We start from the raw sequence: 22,104 nt of genomic DNA on the forward strand, positions 1-22,104 counted from the left end.
TCAGGAAAACATTTTCACAGTCAGAGTAGTTCAGCAGTGGAATGGGCTGCCTAAGGAGGTGGTGAGCTCCCCTTCAATGGCAGTCTTCAAGCAGTGGCTCAAGAGATGCTTTAGGATGATTCTATGGTTCTATCTGGTTGTAAAGAAAGGAAGAGAGAAAGGCTAGTTAGTATGTATGTATGTATGTATGTATGTATGTATGTGTGTGTGTGTGTGTGTGTGTGTTTGTTTGTTTGTTTGTTTGTTTGTTTATTTATATTTTTATTCCGCCCTTCCCTAGGGCTCTGGGCGGTTCACATAAAACATTTCTAAACATTCACATAGAACACTATCAAAATCAATATCAAAATCAATATAACAGTATAATAATAAGAACAACATATCAACTGGAACAATTAGAACGGCACTAGTAGGTTGAAATGCTGGTAATTAATGCAGCAGCCAACAGTGAACTTCATTGTCTTATATCAGTGCTGGTTTTGGTTGCTGGTCTTCACATAATCTGTTAGGCAAATTTGGTTCAGTCTTGGAGAAAAGATAGTCGACTGCCTTTCAGTGTGCTCAGGCTTCCCTGTGCCCCTAGTGGTTGCAGCCAGGACTGCATTTAAAAATAAATGGAAAAACATGCAGCTGGGTGCAAAAAAGGCCCACCAGCTGATTTAAACCCTCCACATTTTGTCCCCCCCCCCGCAGGTCCCTCTCCTTTTAGTGGTTCTGTGTTAAGATCAGGTAATCTTCTGAGGGGATATTGGTTCAAATCCTCACTCTGCCATGGCATTTGTTGAGTGTCTTTGAGGCAGTCTGCATTATCCTAACCGGGAAGGGAGCCTGATGTCTGCCACTCGGTTCCCCTTGGAGGATGGGTGGGATGAAAGTGTGCTAGAGTCGTGAGCTAACCAGCTGCCTCCTCTTTGGAGGATGAGGAATGGGCAGAATGAAGTCCTGTCCCAGTGGAATGCCTCCCTGCAAAACTGAGATGCTTAAAAGAAGGAGATGAATGAGTTCGAACAGAGATCAGACTGAACAGAGATCAGATTTATATGGTTTTACACTCAAGGAGATTTATATGGAGAAAATATTGGGGCCCATTCAAAACCCACACAACTGCAAAAACTTACAGGTTCCTAAGAAAACAAGGGGGGAGATGGAGGAATGTTGTACGATATTAATGTTGATTCAGGAGGGGAGGGGGTGGTCCAGAGAGGCAGCTTGCATTGCAGGCCGGGTTTCATGGGACAGGAGGATGAAGAGGGTGGGTTTCTGTTCCCTTTTTATAGCCCATGTGTATCTGGAGGGCAGGGGACAGGGCGGGAAGCCGGGACAGGATTCAGAGGAGAACTGTCAGAAGTGCCTCTGGGGCGTTAATGAGCAGACCAGGCTCTGATCACTATATTATGGTGGGCTTATAATAGGGAAGCTGGAATGGTTCAGGTGGTCTTGGAGCATCGGTCAGGTTCCCAGGCTGGCCAGGAAGAACTGCTGGAAGTGGGGCCAGCAGAATTTTGATGTCCCAAATGGTGGGAGACAAGAAAGGCTTCCAGAAGTATTATGACACCAGAAAAGGACAAGACGGTAAAACAAAGCAGGGCTTTTCAGGGGACTGATCACTGAGCAAAAGGTCACTGCAGTCCTTTGGCCCTAACTGAGGCTCTCTGAACAACAGGCCAGAAAAGCATGATCAAACCAAATCTGTGATAAAAACCGTGCATTAAGTTTTATCCAGCTTCTGTGGCGTTTTATTCCTAGTCTACAGTTTAACCTACCTGTGCTATCTGCCCTTTCACAGTTCTGGTGAGTTGGAGGAATCTGTGTGGGGGGAGACTAGGACTATCCATGGTCCTCATGCAGTTTCAGAGGAGATGCCCATCTGGCTCAGGAGGACTCGGCTTCCTTCTCAGGAGAAGTGGGGGGGGGGATGGAGACAGCAACCCCAACAGGCCCACCTCCCCTCTCTTGCCTCTTAGTCTCCGCAGCTCCAGGCTGGACAGCAAAGGTGAACTTCACAAGAGCAGTTCCACATTTCAGGTCTGATGTGCTCATTGAGCGGGATCCTTTTGACCTGCCATGTCGGAGCAGGGTCCTTCCCAAAGGAGCCCCCAGGCCAGTGAGGGGGGAGGGTGTCCCTTGTGCATGGGGGGCTCTACAAGGGCAACGCTTGAGACTCCATCCCCTGATAATCGAGGTCAATGTCCATCACGGCTGTCCTTGAAAGGCCTGGAGGGTGGGGGAGATCCACCTGGGGCCCCAATAATAAGACTGAGATGAGGAAATAGAATCTTGGGCTGCTTCTCCCCCTCTCACCTCTGGGTCTGAAGCTCAAGCCCTCAGTGTAGAAGGCCCCCTGGCCCAATTCCCTGTAGAGAGATTTCCCAAAGAGCAGGCGCCTCTTCTGATTACGGTTCAGGAGACCCTTTTGTTGCCTGTCAACTGCTGTCCATGGTCCTGGTGAGGGATTGTGTCAAGGAACAGAGGAAGAGAAAAAAGGTGAGGAGGGGGGGTCTTTGCACCACAGCATCCAGGGCAACAAATGGGAGTCCTTAATTGGGAAGAGCAGGGCTCAGGGCAGCCCAGGTAGCCCTCCCTGTCCTGGGAGAGAAGGAGGAGGAAGGCCCATAAGAAACTGGAGAAAAGGAGATCCCAGAGAGAGCTGTCTTTGGGGCAGGAGACTCAGTGGGGTGAAGAGCAGAGTTCCCTTACTTTCCTTTCTGTTGCAGAAGATGGCCAGGCCATAGTTCTCAGTCTTCCGCACAGAGTGGTTGTCCTGCCCACCATGCAGATGGACAACTTCCCCTCTAGCTGCAATGGAGACCCTGAGTCAGGAGACTGGAGAGAGGGGGATGCAGGAAAGGATCTCCTCCCCCCCCCCCCGCCCCAGGGAGGGACACTCCTCAATGACTATCTCTCCCCATGAGAAAGGAAATAAGTAAGTAACAATAAGTAAATAACAAGTAAGATTTTTTAAAAAATACAATATAACCACTGTCATTCCCATCAGCTTTTTCTTTGCATATTTTAGGATCAGCTGTTTTTTGATGAGCAGAGATGAAAGGACTGTGTGGGAGGGGAAACCCAGACTCCCCACTGGGTGTGTGAGAAGAAGGTGCAGGTGTGCAGTACTGACCACACTGTCTGGATATGCAAAGACTTACCCAAAGGAAAGGGGTCAGTGGCTCATGAACTGCCCAACTGAAGGCTCTTTGGCCACCACCAGGGAGCAGAACAGGAGGCCACCTGGCAGGTATCTGAGCATCCTGACTTACCCCTGGCCCACCTGGCTGGCAAGAGCCACTGCCAGAGGCAGCACCCTGGGGCTGTAGGTAACCACTATACACGGCCCCTCCTTCATGGTCAGCTGCAGGGTCAGATGTGTCATCGGGGCCTGGATGGACCTTTCTTTCCTTTCTACATTGGTGTCACCACTCCTACCCCATATAATAGAGCAGGATTTCTCAACCTGGGATGTATGAAACCAGGGGGTTTCCTGACAGCTCCAGAAGAATTTTCTGAATGGGTAGTAGCTAATTAATTTTAATATATTTTAAAGCATATTAAATATTTATTGGGTGATATGACCATATATCCCCCTTCAAGGATCGCTGCTGTGCCATGGCAAGGGGGCTTGCGTAGCTCAGTGAAGCTATTAGCTATGCCTTGCAGGGCCACTGACCGGTTTGTTCACCTTACAGTCCAAGGGACTCGCAAGAGTCTTCTCCAGCACCAGAGTTCAAAAGCCTCAATACTTTGACGCTCGGCCTTCCTTATGGTCAAACTTTCACAGCCATACATTGCAACTGGGAATACCATAGCCTTGACTAAACGCACTTTTGTTGGCAGGGTGATGTCTCTGCTTTTTAGGATGCTGTCTAGATTTGCCATAGCTTTCCTCCCCAGGAGCAAGCGTCTTTTAATTTATTTGCTGCAGTCCCCATCTACAGTGATTTTGGAGCCCAGGAAAATAAAATCTGTCACTACCTCCATTTCTTCCCCATCTATTTGCCAGGAATTCAGAGGGCTGGATGCCATGATCTTTGTTTTCTTGATGTTGAGTTTCAAGCCAACCTTTGCACTCTCCTCCTTCACCCACATCAACAGGCTCTTTAGGCCCTCTTCGCTTTCTGCCATTTGAGATGGGAACCTACATCAGACTAAAGAGTCAGACCCATAGGATATAATGGGCCGGAGGGGGGCACCCTCTTTGGAAGCCCCTGGGATTGGACCCCTTGGTCCAATCTTCTTGAAAATGGGAGGGGAGTCAGGGAACACCCTCCCTGAGAGACCCAAGAAGTTTGAGCGGCCAAACACAAATTGATCCAAATTGATCTATTTCAATACCCAAATGGTCTGATTAGGGTTCATTAGAACCCGAAACGGTCCAAATCGGGCCTACCTTGCACAACCCTAATCTGGGCTTCTGTCTCTTGAAACCTATTCATTCATTCATTCATTCACTCACTCATTCATTCATTCATTCATTCATTCATTCATTCATTCATTCATTCATTCATTCACCACCCTCCCCAATGGCTCAGGGCAGTTTGCATCAAACAGGAACAATACAAACAACTCAGTTTATAATAGTACAATAATAACAATAAGTCAATGTGTACTGATGGCCCAGTGGGTAGACGAGACTGTTGTGGTGGTTGAAGGAGGGAGGCAGGGGGGGGGCAATGGGAAGCTGTGTTCAGGTTAACCTCAACCAAATGCCTGGTGGAGGAGCTCCCTTTTGCAGGTCCTGTGGAAGTTTTTAAGTTCCACCAGGGCCCTGATCTCCTCTGGAAGCTTATTCCAGCATGTGGGGGCCTGGGTCAGAGAAGGCTCTGGTTGAGGTCATTTGGGTTTCCTTGGTCCAGGGATCACCCGGAGGTTGGAGGTGGTGGACTGTAAGGCTCTTTGAGGGGTGTAGGCAGAGAGGCCATCCCTCAGGTACACTGGGACTAGACCGCTTGTGGCCTTAAAGCCTGATCCGGAATTTAACCGGAAGCCAGCACAGCTGCTGGGAGATGGGCCGGATGTGGGGCCTCCAAGGTGTTGCTGTGAGGGCTCTGGCAGCTGCATTCTAGACCAGTTGCTGTTTCCGGATCAAGGATAAGGGCAGGTCAGCATGCAGCAAGTTGCAGAAGTCCAGTCTAGAGGTAACAGTCGCAGGGATCACTGTGGCTGGGTGTTCCAGGGCCAAGTAGGGCGCTGGCAGGTGGGCTTGGTGGAGGTGGTAGAATGCCAGCTACCATCGTGATCGAAGCCTCCACTGAGAGGGAGGCATCAAGCATCACGCCCAGGCTCCTGGCAGAGTGGGCCACTGATAGCCGTACTCCATCCAGGGTGGGCAGGCGGCTTCCTCGCTTGGGCCTTTCCTGCCCAGCCACAGGACCTGTCTTGGAAGGGTTGAGCTTCAGATGTCACTGCTTGAGCCACCTCCTCACTCTTCCAGGCAGCCGGCTAATGCTTCGCGGGGAGAGTCAGGTATCCATCCACCAGGAGGAAGAGCTGGGAGTCATCGGCAGATTGGGGGGCAACCCAGCCCAAACCTCCGCACCAGTTGAGCAAGAGGGGGCATCAAAATACTGCATTCGATGGGAGAGAGAGAGAGAGAAGCCCAGTGTAGGGTGGGATGGGTGGCAGGGAACCGTCTTGGGCCCTGGAGTCCCTCAGAGAAGCCTGTTTCCTTGTGATCTGCTCTGCAAATGCAGCTGCAAGAGGGAGAGGAGGAGGAACTGGGGATGAACTGGGGAGGGGGGGTGCCTTAAAGGGGCAGTAGGAAGCGCTACATCCAATGACTGGCGGCTCCTCGCCAATCCTTCTGCCTTCTACTTCTCTCTACACCGCCCCCGCCTGGCCCGGCGTCTGGAGGGCGGGGCAGGAGGGCCTTTTTCCCCTCCGAGGGGGCACGGCGGCCGCCCAGAGAGGCTCCGGCTCCGGCGGGTGAAGGAGGTTGGCGCCCAGAGCCCCCATGGCCCCGCCGCCGCTGCTGCTGCTGCTCCTCCTGCAGGCGCTCGCCCTGCTGCCCTCCGCCGCCCTGTCCGCCCCGTCGGAGGTGACCGTGGCGGTGGTCGTGCCCGAGCGCGACCTGCACTACGCCTGGGCCTGGCCGCGGGTGGCGCCCGCCCTGGAGCTGGCCCTGGAGGCGCTGCAGCCCCAGCTGAGCCGCGCCGGCCTCAACGTCAGCATCGCATTCGCCCCAGCGGACGAGGATGGCGACTGCTCGGAGGAATCGGTGCTGGAGAGCACCTTGAAGCTGAAGCGCTCCCGGGACCCCGACGTGCTGCTCGGCCGCGGCTGCGACTACGCTGAAGACCTCATGAGGGCCTGGGCCCAGCGCTGGGGGCTGCCTTTCCTGTCGGCCGGCGACAACAACGTGCCTTTGGAGTTCGCGACCACCGTGTCCTCCGGCCCGGGCGGGAGAGAAGAACTCGCGGCCTTTCTGGGGCAGCTGAACGGGCGCTTCAACTGGACCTCCCCCTTCGTTTTGGCCTTCAGTCGCCAGGCCCAGGACCTCCCGCACTATATCGGACATTTCCGCTCCCCTTTCGGTTGGTCACGGAGCAGCGACCGCTTCATCGAGCTCGACGCTGGGCTGGACGAGGCTCTCCGCGCCAAGGGACGGGGTGAGTCCGCCAGACGGAGCCTCTCGTCGTTGCCCGCCCTGCAGGAGCCACCGGGGAGGTCGGCTGGGAGTCCGGGGCGGCGGCAGCAGCGGGAGGGTTGGCAGAAGAAGCGAGGCTGGGTGGGGGGAGGGTCTCTCCCCCTCCGAACCGAGGGGAGGGTCTCCTCATCCTGACCGAGGCTCTTCCCAAGGGTCTAAGGCAGTGGTCCCCAACCCCCGGTCCGTGGATCACTCGGTACCAGGCCGCAGCTCCTCCTCGTCCTCCTCCCCGGCTGCTGCCTCGGGGGCTGCCACTCTGCCGCCGGCTTACCTTGGTGCTCTCCAGCAGCCGCCATGGCTGGGGCTCCCCCTCGGTGTGGCACTGTGCAGCTGATGCTGGCTGCGCCCCCCAGCGGACGTTGGGAAGTCAGGGGTGCTGGTGAGAAAGCAAGTGGAGCAGGGGCTCAGGTGGCGGTGGTGACAACCTGTGGCAAAAGACTACCCCCTCCCCGGGCCTCAGTAAAATTGTCAAGCGTTGACTGGTCCCCAGTGATAAAAAGGTTGGGGACCACTGGTCTAAGGCACAGTCGAATCCAGAAGACCAGAAATGGATCCAGGTGAATGATCCAGCTTCTCCCCCTCTGCCTCACTGCAGAGAAAGTCAGAACACAGGAAGGGGTTTCTCTTCTTTGTTAATGGCTGAATCTGGATCTCCCAATGAAAGTGGTGAGCCATACATTCAGGCCAGGCCAGGAGAAGATCTGCCCATCACACGGCTGAGTGTCCATCCCTGGTCCGGAGTTCCCTGCCAACCCATCTCATCCCAGCGTTGTCTGTGTTGTACCCCCTTTTTCTTCCAGACCTGCCCTGAGCACATTCTGAGGCTTAAAGTGCTCCATGTTTAATTGCCTGGTCGTACGCAGTGCCCTGGAGGCTTTCCAGAGCGATATTCCCTTCCGATTGTTCTGCTTGTCTACTGCTGCTTCTTGCCTTCATGTGTTTTTTCCTTGCTCCTGGTGAAGTCACAGATGTGGCCCTTAATTCCCCAGGCCCAGGCCTCTCTGCTAGTGCAATTAGTGATTGCATCAAAAAAATTGAGGCTTTTGAACTCTGGTGCTGGAGAAGACTCTTTCGAGTCCCTTGGACTGCAAGGTGAACAAACTGATCAGTCCTAGAGGAGATCAGACCTGACTGTTCCTTAGAAGGCCAGATCCTGAAGATGAAACTCAAATACTCCACCTCATGAGAAGAAAGGATTCCCTTGAGAGCCAGTTTGGTTTAGTGGTTAGGAGTGCGGACTTCTAATCTGGCATGCTGGGTTCGATTCTGCGCTCCCCCAACATGCAACCAGCTGGGTGACCTTGGGCTCGCCACAGCACTGATAAAACTGTTCTGACCGAGCAGTGATATCAGCACTCTCTCAGCCTCACCCACCCCACAGGGTATCTGTTGTGGGGAGAGGAATGGAAAGGCGACTGTAAGCCGCTTTGAGCCTCCTTCGGGTAGGGAAAAGTGGCATATAAGAACTAACTCTTCTTCTTCTGGAGAAGAGCCTAATGCTGGGAGCGATTGAGGGTGAAAGAAGAAGGGTACAACAGAGAATGAGGTGGCTGGATGGAGTCACTGAAGCAGCCGGTGCAAACTTAAATGGACTCTGGGGAAAGGTAGAGGACAGGAAGGCCTAGAGGATCATTGTCCATGGGGTCGCGATGGGTCAGACACGACTTCACAACAAACAACATGTTCCCATCCTAAGATATAATGGGCCGGATGGGGGCATCCTCTTTGGAAGCCCCTAGGATTGGACCCCTTTCGCACGACTTCGCACCTAACAACAACAATAATTTCCAATTAACGTCTCTTTGAGGGAACCAGGAGCCCAAGGAAGAACCTCCCTACTTTGACCTTGCAGAGCGCCTTGGACAACCTCTCGAGTCCAGCCTTGCAAGATCCTTGCTTGCGTCTGACACATGCTTCTCTGGCCGGTGTGATTTCTCCTCAGTGGTCTACATCAATGCACCCTTTGAGTTGTTCCAGCAGATGATGCGCCTGGCACAAGCTCAGAATATGACCAGTGGTGATTACGTCTTCCTCTACCTGGACTTCTTTGGTGGAAGCCTGGATGCTCCGGGGCACTGCGAGACAGCGAAGCCCTGGCAAAACAAGGAGGGCCAGGATTCGGGAGGCCTCCAAGAGGCCTTCCAGGTAAGTCTCTGGGGGGGAGGGGTGGCAATCTCCGCAAGATGTGCTGCCCCTAATCCCTTGGGTGTGTTCTCATGTATTCTGTTGTTGGATCTGGGGAGGCTCAAGTTTTCATATACGAAGCCAGAATGAGGCCAGCAGTGTTTCTGTGCATGGGCAGAGATCTTTCCTCTTATGAATGAATCATCACAGCCAGCCTTTTGGCCTCTACTCATGGCCAAGTTTGCCTTTGGGCTCTTCTAGGCTGAACCTTCCAAAGGAAGAGGACCTGCAGACCTGACCTCTCTGGAATTTTCCTTGGCTGGGTGCTTGGCAAGGGTTGGGGGGGGTTCCTTCCACAGGGAAAACCAGGGGAGGCGGGGGGGGAATGAGTGGGGCTGGCCTTCACAGGTCTACATTTTTTCTCTGTCCTGCTTCATGTCCTGTACCGGAAGAATGTCAAACACCCTCCATTTCTGCATGAAACAAGTGCCCAAAACTCATTTGCACTTGTGACTTCACTTTTGATCGATGAAAGAAAGGCAATCATGGGAGGGGGAGGGGGGCTGGGTTGAGAATACTGCTGTGACCCCTCCTCACATGATATTGGCCCCTTTTTGGGGAGACAGCACCAGCCATCTGAGACCATTGAGACAATCTGCATGATTCAAACATAAGGTTTGCAATGCATCTTCCACCATCTTGTGAGCAGAACTCACATCAGTCCAGCTGCTGATATAATTGGGATCAAAACCTTCTGGGCTTGAGATCCAGTAGAGGCTCCATCTTGGCATGGGATGGTGGGCTGCCTCCATGTAAGGCACAGCTCTGTTTAGCCCCACACCTCCACTGGGCCATGGAGCAGGGCTGAGGAGGGAGGCTGTGGGTGGGTGTTTGTGTGAGGCAGAGATTTCCTGGAGATCCAGGAAGGAATTAGCATTAATGGGTTGTGAGAAGAGGTTCCAAGTCAAAGAGCTGAAGGTCATTGAGGGCAGAAAGCAAGCAGCATAGCTGGTGTTGTGGAGGAGCCGGGGGAATCAGAAACTCAGCAGTGGGGAGACAGAGGCAAAGTCATGCAAGTGGTCAAGGGCAGAGCTCAGGAGGGGCCTGGGCCTAGCAGCAGGGCGGAAGGGAGCCATGAGGGGAGACAGAGGGAGGCACAGAGTTAGAAAATGTATTCAAGCAGCCTCAGCTTCTGCTCCTCATCAGGCCAGCCTTTTGGCCTCTTTTATCCTCTGAGACCTCCAGAGCTGGCCAGAGGGGGCAGGGGCCAAGGAGAAAGCAGGGAGGATGGGTAGTTCAGGGGCTGATAGACTTGGAGGGAGAGGTCTTTACTCACCTCTTCCATAACTCTAGAACTTGGGGCCACATAGGAAATACTTCAAAAGCAAAGAAATGCTTGTATTCACTGCCAGTGGATGGAGCAGGAGCTAGACAGATTCATCCATGAGAGGATGAGAATAGGTATAAGCCAGGAGAAGCAGACCCTACCCCCCATCCAGAGGCACCATACCTTTAAGCACAAGTGGCAGGAAGCAACACCTGGGAAGGTCTCTGGCCCTCTTTCGTCTCTGTGTCCAGGGGAACCAGTTGGGGGCTGTGTGAGATGGGATGCCGGACTAGATCAAATCAGCCACCTGATCCTTCTGTGTCCTCTCTGACCCCCCCCCCCCCAGGTGGTCTTTGTCTCCTGCCTGGTTCTGAGCCCCTAATTCTCCCCTCCCCTTTTCTCCACTTGCAGACGGTGCTGATCATCACTTTCCATCAGCCCCAGACCCCCGAATACCAGCGCTTCCAAAGCGAGCTGATCCTGCGTGCCCAGAGGGACTTTGGAGTGTCACTCAATGACTCCCGGGTAAATCCCTGCCTCCCTGCCTCCCTTCCTCCTCTCTGCTTTGTTGTTATGGGAGGGAGCACATGGGCCTTTGGGAGAAGAGAGGTGAGAGAGATCAGAGGCAAAACTCCCTTCTCAGCCAGGGGAATCTCCTTCCATGAAGCCAAAACAACCACAGGAGATTCCCCAGGTAGGGGGGTAGGAGGGGGCAGCTGTGGCTTCCCTCTACAGGCCGGTCACCTGCGTGGGCTTGCTGGGGCCAGGTCAGGAGCCTCCCTTAGCCTTCATTCACTCCAGGCAGGTTGTTGAAATAACTTTCTTGGTCGTTCTCTCTTCTGGACAGCAGTGGATGGGATCCCCAGTAATGAGTTTAAACTGCCAGGAGAACCATATTATCTAGTTATCAGGAAAATATATATTCACAGAATACTTCAGCAGTGGAACTGGCTGCCTAAGGAGTTGGTGAGCTCCCCGTCACTGACAGTCTTTAAGCAGGGGCTGGACAGATACTTATTCTGGATGCTTGAGGCTGATCCTCCATTGAGGAGGTCATTGGACTAGATGTCCTGAATGACCCCTTACAGCTCTACGATTCTATGGACGTCCTCAGCTCCTCGTCACAGGAGGAAGAAGAAGAACAAGAGGAAGAAGAAGAAGAAGAAGAAGAAGTAGTAGTAGTAGTAGTAGTAGTAGTAGTTGGTTCTTATATGCCGCTTTTCTCTCCAAGAGGCTTACAATTGCCTTCCCATATAATAGAGCCGACTTTCTCAATCTGAATGGGTGATAATTAATTTTTAATATTTTCATTTAAATTTGTTAAACTTTTATTGGGTGATATGACCAGATGATCATGGTGACTCTCCTCCCCCTCCCAAAACAGCCAATGATGGGCCTCGAGGGGGTGGGAAGGGGAGAGGCCCCAGGTGTACACAGCTAAGCTTCCCGACCATATTCTGCACAATCATACAATGTCCAAGATCTGTCAAAGCCTCAGGAATGGTTCAGGGGTTTCTCAAGAGTAAATCAGTTGAGAAAGGCTACAATACAACCTGGAAGAGAGGGATTTGCAGCAAAGTAACTTTTGTGTTCTCCAGCACACAAGTGGAAGAGGGGCAGATTGCCTCTAGGGATGTATCCCTCAATAAGTCGCAAGCCCCATGTCTTAGGTGGGCTGCTACAGCTGAGCATGCCTGAGGCAGGGTGGGGCCAAACCACTTTGCACTTGGGCTGAATCTGCACTTACTTTGTTTATTCCATTTTGGATCCTGCCGAATCCAGATCAATTTGAACTTGGGTCTTCCTCTATCTTACCCCCTCCCCATTGAAGCAGAAAAGTGTTCTGCACATGATTAGGGAAGCTCAGAAGGGGGGGAGAGCCAAGTGCAGAATCACACCACTTCTGGGGTCTCTCAAAGCCTGAGCTTGCCTGAGGCAGGGTGGGGCCAAGGTGGGCACCTGGATTCCCTGCCCCTGAGAGAGAAGCTCCTGGTCTCGACAAATTCAGGATCCAGGCTGCCAGGTGGTGGAGACACACCTCCATTCGTTGCCACCTGGCTCTTCTTATGGATCCACCTCCAGAGCTGTTTCTAGAAGGTCCTCTGATGGTGATCTCCAAGACCAAGCTAATGGCTGCCTGCAGGACAGGGGAGTTGGGTCAGGGGGATGGGGAATCTTCTCAATCTCTCTCTCTGGTTCTCTCTAGCACAAGAACCTGATGGCCGGCTGCTTCCATGATGGGCTGCTGTTATACATCAGGGCACTGATGGAGACACTGCATGAAGGTGGATCCAAGCGGAATACCAGCCTCATCCTGGAGAAGATGAGGAGCCTGAAAATCCAGGGTATGAGATGGTGGTGGAAGAGGGAAAGGGGGGTCTGGCTGTAGAGAGGAGCCCCCCCCCCCACCCGTAGAACCTTCCTAGCAGGGAATCTCATCCGTGATTCATGAGGGGCAATTGGTGCCAGAGGTCAAGTGGAAATTATGTGAGTCTCCTTTCCTGCCCTCCCCCATCCAGGTGTCACTGGGACAGTGAGCATCGATGAGCACAATAAGAGAGAAGCAGATGTCTACCTGTGGAGCATGGCAGACTTGCAGAGTGGACAGTACCAGGTGTGTGTCTGTGGGGTGGGGAGAGCTGTTCATGGTAGGCAAGGGAGAGCCCCACACAGCCTCACAGGGTCTCAGCATTGGATTGCATGTTCTCAAAAACCCTGGGTGGGATTGGGGGTCTTGGGGGAGGTGGGAGGGTGGGAGGTGAAACATCTGGTTGGGATTCTGAGAAGGTGGCAACAGATGTGGAGGAAGGTGCAGCCTGGATTTCTGATCAGAATCTGGCCTCTCCTTCCCTCAGGTGGTGGCTCATTACAATGGATCCATGGGGCAAATGGAATGGGTGCGGCCCATTCTTTGGAAGCAGGGGGGACCCCCTCTTTCCAACCCCCCCTGTGTCTTCAGCAGTAATGACCCCTCCTGTGACAAAGGTGAGTGTGTTGAGGGATTGAGGGACGTGCTCTCACCTGCTGAGCCATGCTGGCCTTTCCTCAGCCCTTTCCGCTCCACTCTGCGGCCTCTGTTGGTGGCTCCTGTCGGCCAGGTGGGGCAGCCCCACATTAAGATGCTTTGACACCTGCCAGGTGGCCTCGCATTCTGCTCCCTGGTTGTGGCCACAGAGCTGAGCCTTCATAGGGCCTGTTCATGAGCGACTGAGCCTTCACTTTGGGTAAGTCTTTGCACATTCAGACAGTGGGGTCAATACTGCACACATGTGTCTTCTTCTCACACACGCAGTGGGGAGCCTGGGTTTCCCCCTCCCACACAGTCCCGCCATCTCTGCTCACCAAGAAACAATCGATCCTAAAATATGCAAAGAACAAGCTGATTGTTCACACAGTGATTTTAAATACTGTACTAGTTTAAAAGTCCTGCTGTTTGTTGTTCAGTTTCTTTTGTGGTATCATTGAGTTTTTTCATGTGTACACATTTCACTCAGCCTCATGGGAATTGTAGTATTCCCTCCATTTTATTTAGTCATCTGGTGGATCATCAGTTTCCCCTTCTGCTCAGGTGCAAAAGTGCCTTGAGAGGGGAAGGAAGTGAGCCTGGAACTCTCTGAGCTTGCCTGCCAGTCTCTCCCTCCCACCCCTGAGCTGCTTTCTGGGGGTTTCTGAATCAGCCCTTCCTTTCTGAATCAGCCAATTCAGAGGCCCTGAAATCGGTTTGGGCCTGGTACTTCTGCATGTCAATACCATCTAATGACTTGTGTCAGCCAGGTTTTCAGAATTCCCTTGCTTTCTTCTGTTTTTGAAGTAAGTCTCCAGTTCTTTCATTCCCTCGTAAAGATACGTCCACAAGGGAAAGGGCTAGAGTCTTTTAAAAAAAATGAGCACTGAGAAATCTGAGAACATGAAGAAGAAGAAGAAGAAGAAGAAGAAGAAGAAGAAGAAGAAGAAGAAGAAGAAGAAGAAGAAGAAGAAGAAGAAGAGTTGGTTCTTATATGCCGCTTATCCCTACCCAAGGAGGCTCAAAGCGGCTTACAATCACCTCCCCTTTCCCCTCCCCACAACAGACCCCCTGTGAGGTGGGTGAGGCTGAGAGAGCCCTGATATCACTGCCCAGTCAGAACAGTTTTATCAGCGCCGCGGCAAGCCCAAGGTCACCCAGCTGGTTGCATGTGGGGGAATGCAGAATCGAACCTGGCATGCCAGATTAGAAGTCTGCACTCCTAACCACTACACCAAACTGGCTCTCACCAAACTGACTGACCATTTCAAGTTTGGACATTTTAGTGCTTCTAAAAAGCCTGAAAAGTGAAACTGCCCATCTTCTTCAGTGTGGGGGGAGTTGCAGGAGTGGAGTGACGGTGACAGCAGCCCAAACCTCAGGAGGGGGGTGGGAATGAACAGGACAAGAAAAAGTAGCGGAAACAATGCACCCCAGGAAGAACGGGGTTCCAAATTGGCTTCCAGAAAAAGACAAAAGTGGAAAGAAAGAAACCCGGGAAATTATAGCACTCCCCCAAATACATGCGGTGATCAGAGAATGAACTGAATCAAGATCCGGCCAGAACCTGCTTATTAAAAAGCCATGAGAAGAAGGCAAATCCAAAACTGCAAGAAAAGCCTAGTTCCTCCTGTGCCAGGACAGGCATCCTGCAGGCCATGCCCACTGGACCCTCCCCCTCCCCAGCTGGGCGGGGGTCCTTCTGATCTGCTGAGCTGCTTAGAGATGCTGGAAGGTTCACTGGCTCAGCTTACATTTAATCCGCTGAGCACCTCAAGCCTGATGGCCAGGTAAGTGCTTGCACATTCAAGCAGCAGGATGCAATCGGCAGCATTTCTGGTGTCCCAATGGAGGTCCTGCCTCCCCCTGTCAGACCTGTGATCTTTTCCAAGTAATGATCAATGTGGAACTTAATAAAATGCCTTTATTGTTCAGTGTCCATTTCATTCCATCTTACCGTGGGGCGTTTTTCATGCATGCACCTTTTTGCTCAGCCTTACGGCGGTTGTCGCCCTTCCTCCATGTCAGTCACCTGGAGGAGCCTCCATTTCACCTTCTGCTCAGACACAAAAGGACCTTGAAAGGGTCACAGTCCGTCCTCAGATGGGAGAAGGGAGCTGAGCAGTTGCCATCACTCCAAGGGGCTCTCTTATTGTTGTATTTAAGTTTATTGTATTTAACTTGATCTTGATGTAATTTCTTCATACAACAGAGAGAGGGAAGGCAACAAATCCAAGTACAAAATAAATAAACGTATTGGCCATATGGTGTTTTTTTAAATAATATCTTTAATGTTTTCAGTGTTCATTTCATTCCATGTTGCCATCGGGGGATTTTCATGCATGCACCTGTTGGCTCAGCCTCACGGGAGATTTTAACCTCCCTCCATTCCAATCGTCCTGGGGAGCCTCAGTTTCCCCTTCTGCACAGATGCCAAAGTGCCTTGAAAGGGAGAAGGAAATGAAACTGAAGCACCTCAACTAGTGCCTCTTTCTTCCAGCAGACACCTGAGCTGGGTGTTCGGGGCTTCTGAGGGAGGGATTCTGTCGACTTGGGTGGTCTGATGCATTCATCTTCAGAGCAAGGCAGTGGGCAGATCCAGACCTGTGAGTGGAGCCCGGCTGGTTCTCTCTGCTTGAGGATAGGCATTCTGCTTGCCCTCCCCAATGCACTCTTCTGATTGGACTGCTAGGCGGGTCGGCCCTAAGGAGGGATGCTCAAAGGCTCTCCGGTTCACCTTCCCATCCACTTACTGGTAGTAGCAGGGAGTCTGTTTCTTGCCAGGCTGTTCTGGTGTCAATGAGCCTCTCAGGACTACCTGCCAGGTGAGTTTTCGCGCATTCCGACAGAATCATGTGCTTGGCAACGTTTCACACGGCCTGATGGGAGTCCTGCCCCCTCCAGGAAGATCTGGTATCTCTGCTCACTACTCAGCAGCTGGACATCAAAATGAACAGAGAGGAAACAGAGAGGGGGCCTATAAATAAACACTTTTTTAAAAAAGGGCTTACTGGTTGTGTTTATTTAAGTGTATGTTATCATGGGGATTCTTGTGCATGTACTAGTTTGCCTGTTGTAATGGGAGCTGTAGACCCGTGTGCATAATATTTGTCTGGAGAAGCACCAGTTTCACCCTCTGTGCAAATGCAAAAGCAGCTTGGCAGGCAGAAGAAGATGCAGCTGAACCAACTCAGGTAAGTGTGTGGCTGCAAAGCTCTTCAGCGTCTGCCCATGATGCACAGGACAGAGGTGAACGGATCCAGGGATTGGCAGCTGCAGAACATGGTCTATTCCCCTGCTGAATCTCTTTGTACCTGACCCCAAGGAGGGAGAATTTCACCTGGCTGCATCCAGGAAACCAGCTCCAAGAACTCGACAGCTTTGGTGAGCCATACTGGACTTTGACAGGAGCTGGATGGGTCACTCTTTGATGTCTCCTGGTTCCACAAGGACTCAGGTCAGTGGAAGAGATTCCTGTCCCAGAAGGGGGGGGGTGACAGAACGTGATGAGCCCCTCCAGAGGGAATGTCACTGTGACATCTGAGGGGTCTGCACCTGCATTCAAACCTCTGGGGTGCAGTGGAGAAGTTTCCCATTGGAGTGGGAATCAGAACTGTCTGACATACAATTTGGCGGTTGCATCCTGTGGGCAATTGCAAAGGAGGGAAAGCAAGACCCGTAGATGGAGTGGAGATGTTTCCATGGGGTGGGTGGAGAAGATCAGGAGTCAGTGTTTAATTTTTATCCTACTTTCCCCTCTCTCCAGTCCCCTCATTCAGCACCTCCATTGCAGAAGAAGACAAGGTCATCCAACTGCCTGGATGACAGGACAGCCACTCTGTGCGGAAAAGCAGGGACTGAGGCCCGGACAGCTTCTGGACGGGAATGAAAAACAAGGGAAGTCCTGATCTTTATGCCACCGAGTCTCCTGTTCGCAATGGGCAGGGAGGGTCACCATGGGCACCCTGAGCCCTACTCTTCTGAATTCAGCACTCTGATTCGGTGTCCTGGATGCTGTGGGTGCAACCACCACCACCACCACCCAGGATCTCCTCACTCTTTTTTTTTTCTTCTCTTCCTCTGTTCCCAGACCTGCTAACCCACCGGGACCAGGAACTGCAGCTGACCTACAATATGAGTGTTTGTGTCCGTCCGTCCGTCCGTCCGTCCCCCATGCGGAGAAGAGGCATCTACTGTTTGGGGAATCTTTCTATGGGGGATTGTGCTATGGAGTCTTGTATGCTGAGGACATGGACTTCAGCTCAACGGGTAAGAAGGGGGAAGTGAAAGCAGCCCAAGACTCTCTCTGCCTCCCTGCCTCAGCCTTGTTTCTGGGCCCCCAGTGGGATTCTTGGCTCCTTTTCCTCCCTGCCAGTCCCTTCATGGTCAGCAGTGCTAGATGTTGACCTCAATCCTCAGGCTTTGCCCTTGTTGACCCCTCCCCCATCACTTGGGCTGTGGGCTGCTTTGGGGGGACCTCTGTTGCCACATGGCAGGTGAAGGGGGTCCGCTGCAGTTTGCACCCTATAGCCTCAAGATGGAGCTGCCCTTGTGAAGTGCAGCTTTGCTGTTCAGCCAGAGAGTGACACCTCCCGGGATCCAGAGGCAGTGGAAGAGGAACTGGTCGTCCTGGGGATGCTGTCTCCAGAGCCCCCCACTTCTCCTGAGAAGGGAGCAGAGTCCTCCTGAGCCAGATGTGCATTTCCAGAGAGTGCTTGAGGAATATGAGCTTCCTCTCCTCCCTACCAGAACTGAAAAAGGGCAGAGACCACAGGTTGTATAAACAGTTTGCAGAAGTGCTAAGAATAAAACTCTACAGGAGCAGGATGAAATTAATGCAGGATAAACATTAACACTGTGGTGCATTTTATCAGTTTCATCATTCTTTTGTTTTTTAAAATCATTTTTATTTTTCATGAAAAAGTATATAGACAGAAAATCTATATATACTATATAGTAAATAGACTCTGGGCCTTCCTGACAGCTGTCCTTATCTCCTGTGGTGATCCCAGATCCCAGATTAATCTTACATGTCCTTCTGTTGCTGCCCAAAGGCAAGAAACCCCCCCCTCCCACTGCCCAGGCGTCCGTCTTGTTTCCCCAGCCTCTTCCTCAGAGTGTGGACAGGCCAAGGGCCCAGAGGAGGATGGGAAATGGTGGTTGTCCCTTCCTGGCTCTGGGTCTGTGACCCTTAATGCAACAGAAGAAATCATAGAATCATAGAATCATAGAATCATAGAGTTGGAAGGGGCCATACAGGCCATCTAGTCCAACCCCCTGCTCAACGCAGGATCAGCCCTAACCATCCTAAAGCATCCAAGAAAAGTGTGTATCCAACCTTTGCTTGAAGACTTCCAGTGAGGGGGCGCTCACCACCTCCTTAGGCAGCCTATTCCACTGCTGAACTAATCCCCTGAGGCTGACGGTGCAGGAACCCTGCCCGTTCTGTATTCAGCCCTGGTTGCCAGGATGGTCAGGCCCTCCAACTGTGGATCTGCGGGGCAGGCATCCTTCCCCTTCCATCACTGAGTTTTATCAGAACTGGGATTCTTCCGCTTCTTGGTTTTTTAGAGGGAAATTGGAGTTGAGCAAGGCACGTGGCTTTTGGGTTCCATGTCAGCTCATTGCCTGTTGCTGTTGTGTGTCTCTCTTCCGCAGTCTGAAGATTCAGGCACCCTGAGAAGCACTTGGAAGAGCTGCAGAAGGATGAATGGCTGCCGGTCATAGGCCCTGATCCCTACACCATCTGGCTACAACACAAATTCCCTCCTGTTAGATGCTTAATTGTTAAGATTGAGTTTTTCTCTGTTTATTGCTCTTGTCCTTCTATATGTTTTGGGCTGGCATGCCTTCCCTCTGCTAGGAAATCCCTTCTTGTTTGTACTTTTATTATGAAGACTCCATTTTTTCTTTCTTCCATTTCTATATCCTCTCTGTGTGATTTTTCCATACTGATTTATATCAGTTACTAGGTTGAAAGTCCATTTATTTATTTATTTTATTTCTATACCGCCCTCCCTGGAGGCTCAGGGCAGTTAACATTAAACTTATAAACAATACATAGAACATGGGCTTTGCAATTTCTCCCCCTGCCCCCCCCCCCTGCAGCAGACTCCCTTCCCAGGCGGTGGGCAAGGGAGGCCCCTTCCCCGGGCTGCAGACCTTGGCCGCTGCCCGGGGTGGCGCACCCTCCTGCTCTTCATTAATGCCTTAGAGTTATGTTTATGTAAAGATGATAATGATTTAATTAAGAAGATGTATGAATTATGTTTATAAGAGCCTCTTGTGGCGCAGAGTGGTAAGGCAGCAGGCATGCAGTCTGAAAGCTCTGCCCATGAGGCTGGGAGTTCGATCCCAGCAAGCCAGCTCAAGGTTGACTCAGCCTTCCATCCTTCCGAGGCCGGTAAAATGAGTACCCAGCTTGCTGGGGGGTAAACGGTAATGACTGGGGACGGCACTGGCAAACCACCCTGTATTGAGACTGCCATGAAAACGCTAGAGGGCGTCACCCCAAGGGTCAGACATGACCCGGTGCTTGCACAGGGGATACCTTCACCTTTTATTGTAAATAAACAAAAGCTCATTGGATAACTGTTGAAAATGCAGGCAAGCAAGAGGAGACAATATTTCATATGTGTTGGATCTGCAGACAACAAGACAATTCTGGCAGGATTGAATTTCAATTTATCGAATATAAAGAAATTTCAAAAATCCAGAAGCTTATTTTCTAGGATTTTTGATTAATGAAAACGTTTTTAAAAATATGGATAGATACTTGACGGCAGTGGCAAGGATTGCGTGGGCAAAAAATTGGAAGTTAAAGGAGATACCTACGGTATTTGATTGGCAGTTGAAAATGTTAAAGCTCGCCCAGATGGCAAAATTGACAATTTGCATCGAAGATAAACAAATATTGGACTTCAAGACAAAATGGAATCTTTGGATACAGTTTATAAGAAAAAAGTATAATTGTGGATTTATGTCCGTTGGTTATGATTTATGATTTATAAGGGGAAATGAGAATGGATTTAGAAATTTTGAGCAGGAGATTTATTTATTTTTTGTATATTCTTCAACAAATACAGTTGCAATTTATTATTTATGAATGTAATATAACCTATACTCATGTTACTTTTTGAGGAGGTTAAATGTATTTTTATGAAGTGAAATATAAATAAAATTTGGAAAAGAAAAAAAAGAAGAAAATCTGTCTGCTATTTCTTCATACATTTCTCCTTCTCTTCTGGATTTCAGATAGGTATGTGCATTCAGCATAAACCAAGGTGAAAAAATACCTAGAAAATACGTTATTGGTATTTTTCAGGTATTATTTAAGCTAGTTAAACATCAGACAATCTGATTAGCTACCAGGCTGCAAGAAGGGCCAGTCCACTATTGGCAGGATGGTGGAAGTGGAGATCATTTCCGCATAGAGGTGTAAAATGTGAGTGACTTCCTGCTTGCAAATGCAGGATGGTAAATCTCACACTTGTAGCCCTCCTCATGGGGAGACGCCTCCCAGTTTTCCCTCTGCCCGGTCATGGCTTTTTGCCTCTTGAGGAGACTGCAAGAGAAAGCAAAACGAACTTCACTGCAGTCATTGGCTTGTCAATCACAGCAAGCCACCAATCGCAGCACAGCATTTATCTTGTGGATTGAAACTTTCTCCCCTCCCCCTCCCCAAACCCTGAAATTATTTTTAAGGCACTTCTGCTTTGCTATGTGATAATGCCACAACACAGATGCATTTTTAATTTAAAACAAAAACAAAACACAGCTGCATAGCTATGGAGAAACACCAGAACAATACAGCATCCCCGCCCCCCGCCCCCCTTTACACTTTATTTCTATCTAGGTCAATTTCTGAGAGGCTGCTCATGGTTCCTGAAGTCCAAAAAGACATTTTGTGTTAATGGTTGGCTTATAAACAAGGTGCTCAGACCCCTGTATGATCAGGAAAAGGCTGCCCAATCACCCACCCACCCCCTTTCCCAGCTTGTTTCCCACCTCCAGAAAACAGGAAAGGGGCTGTTTTTGCCTGCCTGAGTTGTGAGAAGGCTGGACATGGTCCCTAGATCCTAAAAACACATTTTGTGTTAATGGTTGGCTTTAAAACATAGTGGTCAGACTCCTGTACGATTGGGAGGTCTGCCCAACCATCACCACCACCACCACCCCGGTTCTGTGCTCATTTCCCACCTCCAGAAAACAAAAACAGGGCTGTGTTATGCCTGCCTGATCCCAAGAAGACACTTTAAAGAAGATTGTATATAACCTTTGCAAATGTAGGTTTGTGGTTGTTCTGCAATACGGACTGTGCCATTTCTTTAATTTTTCTTTACTCAGAGCAGGAAATGGAGTGGGGAGGCCATGTGTGAAGGCAGGACAAGGCTGCAGAGAATATCACAGCTTTCCCCATGCCATACGGGCCTGCTCCTGGTTGCTCAGTTGTTGCTCACTGATGGTACACACGATTTAGGTTGTAAATCCAGTTTTGTCGATTCCCCTAATCGCAATTTTAAAATGGCCAAAACACAACCCAGCTACTGGACAGCCTCGGGATGCAGGCAACATCATGTGAAGGGGGCTCTAAAAGCCGCCAACATCTGAAGGCTGTCCAGGGGCAGATTCGTCATGCAGATATGGTCTGAGAGTTCCCTGCATGTAGCTGGGAGAAACCTCTCTACTTAAAAAAAAAATCAGAATTTTTCAACTCAGGTCTAAATAAACCAGGATCTGGGATTTTTTTTTTGAAATACTGAGATTTTTTTCAAGACCAATAAAGGCAAACTGTAAAATACTTCTTCTTTCTCCCCCCCCCTCCCACTCTACTCTCTATATTGTTAATAGTTGTAAAACAGGTAGTGGTACAGCATTCATCTCCAGCAATCAAATCTACTTCTGTGGCATCTGCATCACTGGGAAGCTGCTGATAAGTTTGTGAGTATGAGCAGCATTATAATCAAATCTGCTAGCATTTCCTTTGTGAGGACACCAAATCTCTCA

General features: G+C 50.7%; 1 protein-coding gene across 2 annotated transcripts; it reads left to right on the forward strand.

The window, feature by feature from the left end:
• Nucleotides 1–5,769: 5,769 nt before the first annotated feature.
• LOC143841504 (atrial natriuretic peptide receptor 2-like) lies at nucleotides 5,770–20,260 on the forward strand. Of its 2 annotated transcripts, none has more exons than XR_013232705.1 (8): nucleotides 5,770–6,605; nucleotides 8,586–8,788; nucleotides 10,506–10,619; nucleotides 12,301–12,439; nucleotides 12,614–12,708; nucleotides 12,950–16,555; nucleotides 16,865–17,367; nucleotides 18,757–18,775. XR_013232705.1 is itself a non-coding variant. In XM_077345881.1 (8 exons), the coding sequence occupies exons 1-8, from the start codon at nucleotides 5,951–5,953 to the stop codon at nucleotides 18,823–18,825; spliced, it is 1,584 nt and encodes a 527-aa protein (XP_077201996.1). In that variant the 5' UTR covers nucleotides 5,770–5,950; the 3' UTR covers nucleotides 18,826–20,260. The 2 variants fall into 2 exon arrangements, 1 of the variants encoding a protein (XP_077201996.1); XM_077345881.1 differs by having other exon boundaries at nucleotides 12,950–13,079; nucleotides 17,189–17,367; nucleotides 18,757–20,260.
• The last annotated feature ends 1,844 nt before the right edge of the window (nucleotides 20,261–22,104 follow it).

This window comes from Paroedura picta, chromosome 7, assembly GCF_049243985.1.
Source record: "Paroedura picta isolate Pp20150507F chromosome 7, Ppicta_v3.0, whole genome shotgun sequence".
NCBI lineage: Eukaryota > Metazoa > Chordata > Lepidosauria > Squamata > Gekkonidae > Paroedura > Paroedura picta.

What these genes read in the sequence shown, in the direction of transcription:
- LOC143841504 (XM_077345881.1), top strand. Translation starts at nt 5,951, where the DNA reads ATGGCCCCGCCGCCGCTGCTGCTGCTGCTCCTCCTGCAGGCGCTCGCC. An exon ending in TGACCCCTCCTGTGACAAAG is followed by an intron (nt 13,080 to 17,188) that starts GTGAGTGTGTTG and finishes CTCTGTTCCCAG; the next exon opens with ACCTGCTAACCCACCGGGAC. An exon ending in CATGGACTTCAGCTCAACGG is followed by an intron (nt 17,368 to 18,756) that starts GTAAGAAGGGGG and finishes TCTCTTCCGCAG; the next exon opens with TCTGAAGATTCAGGCACCCT.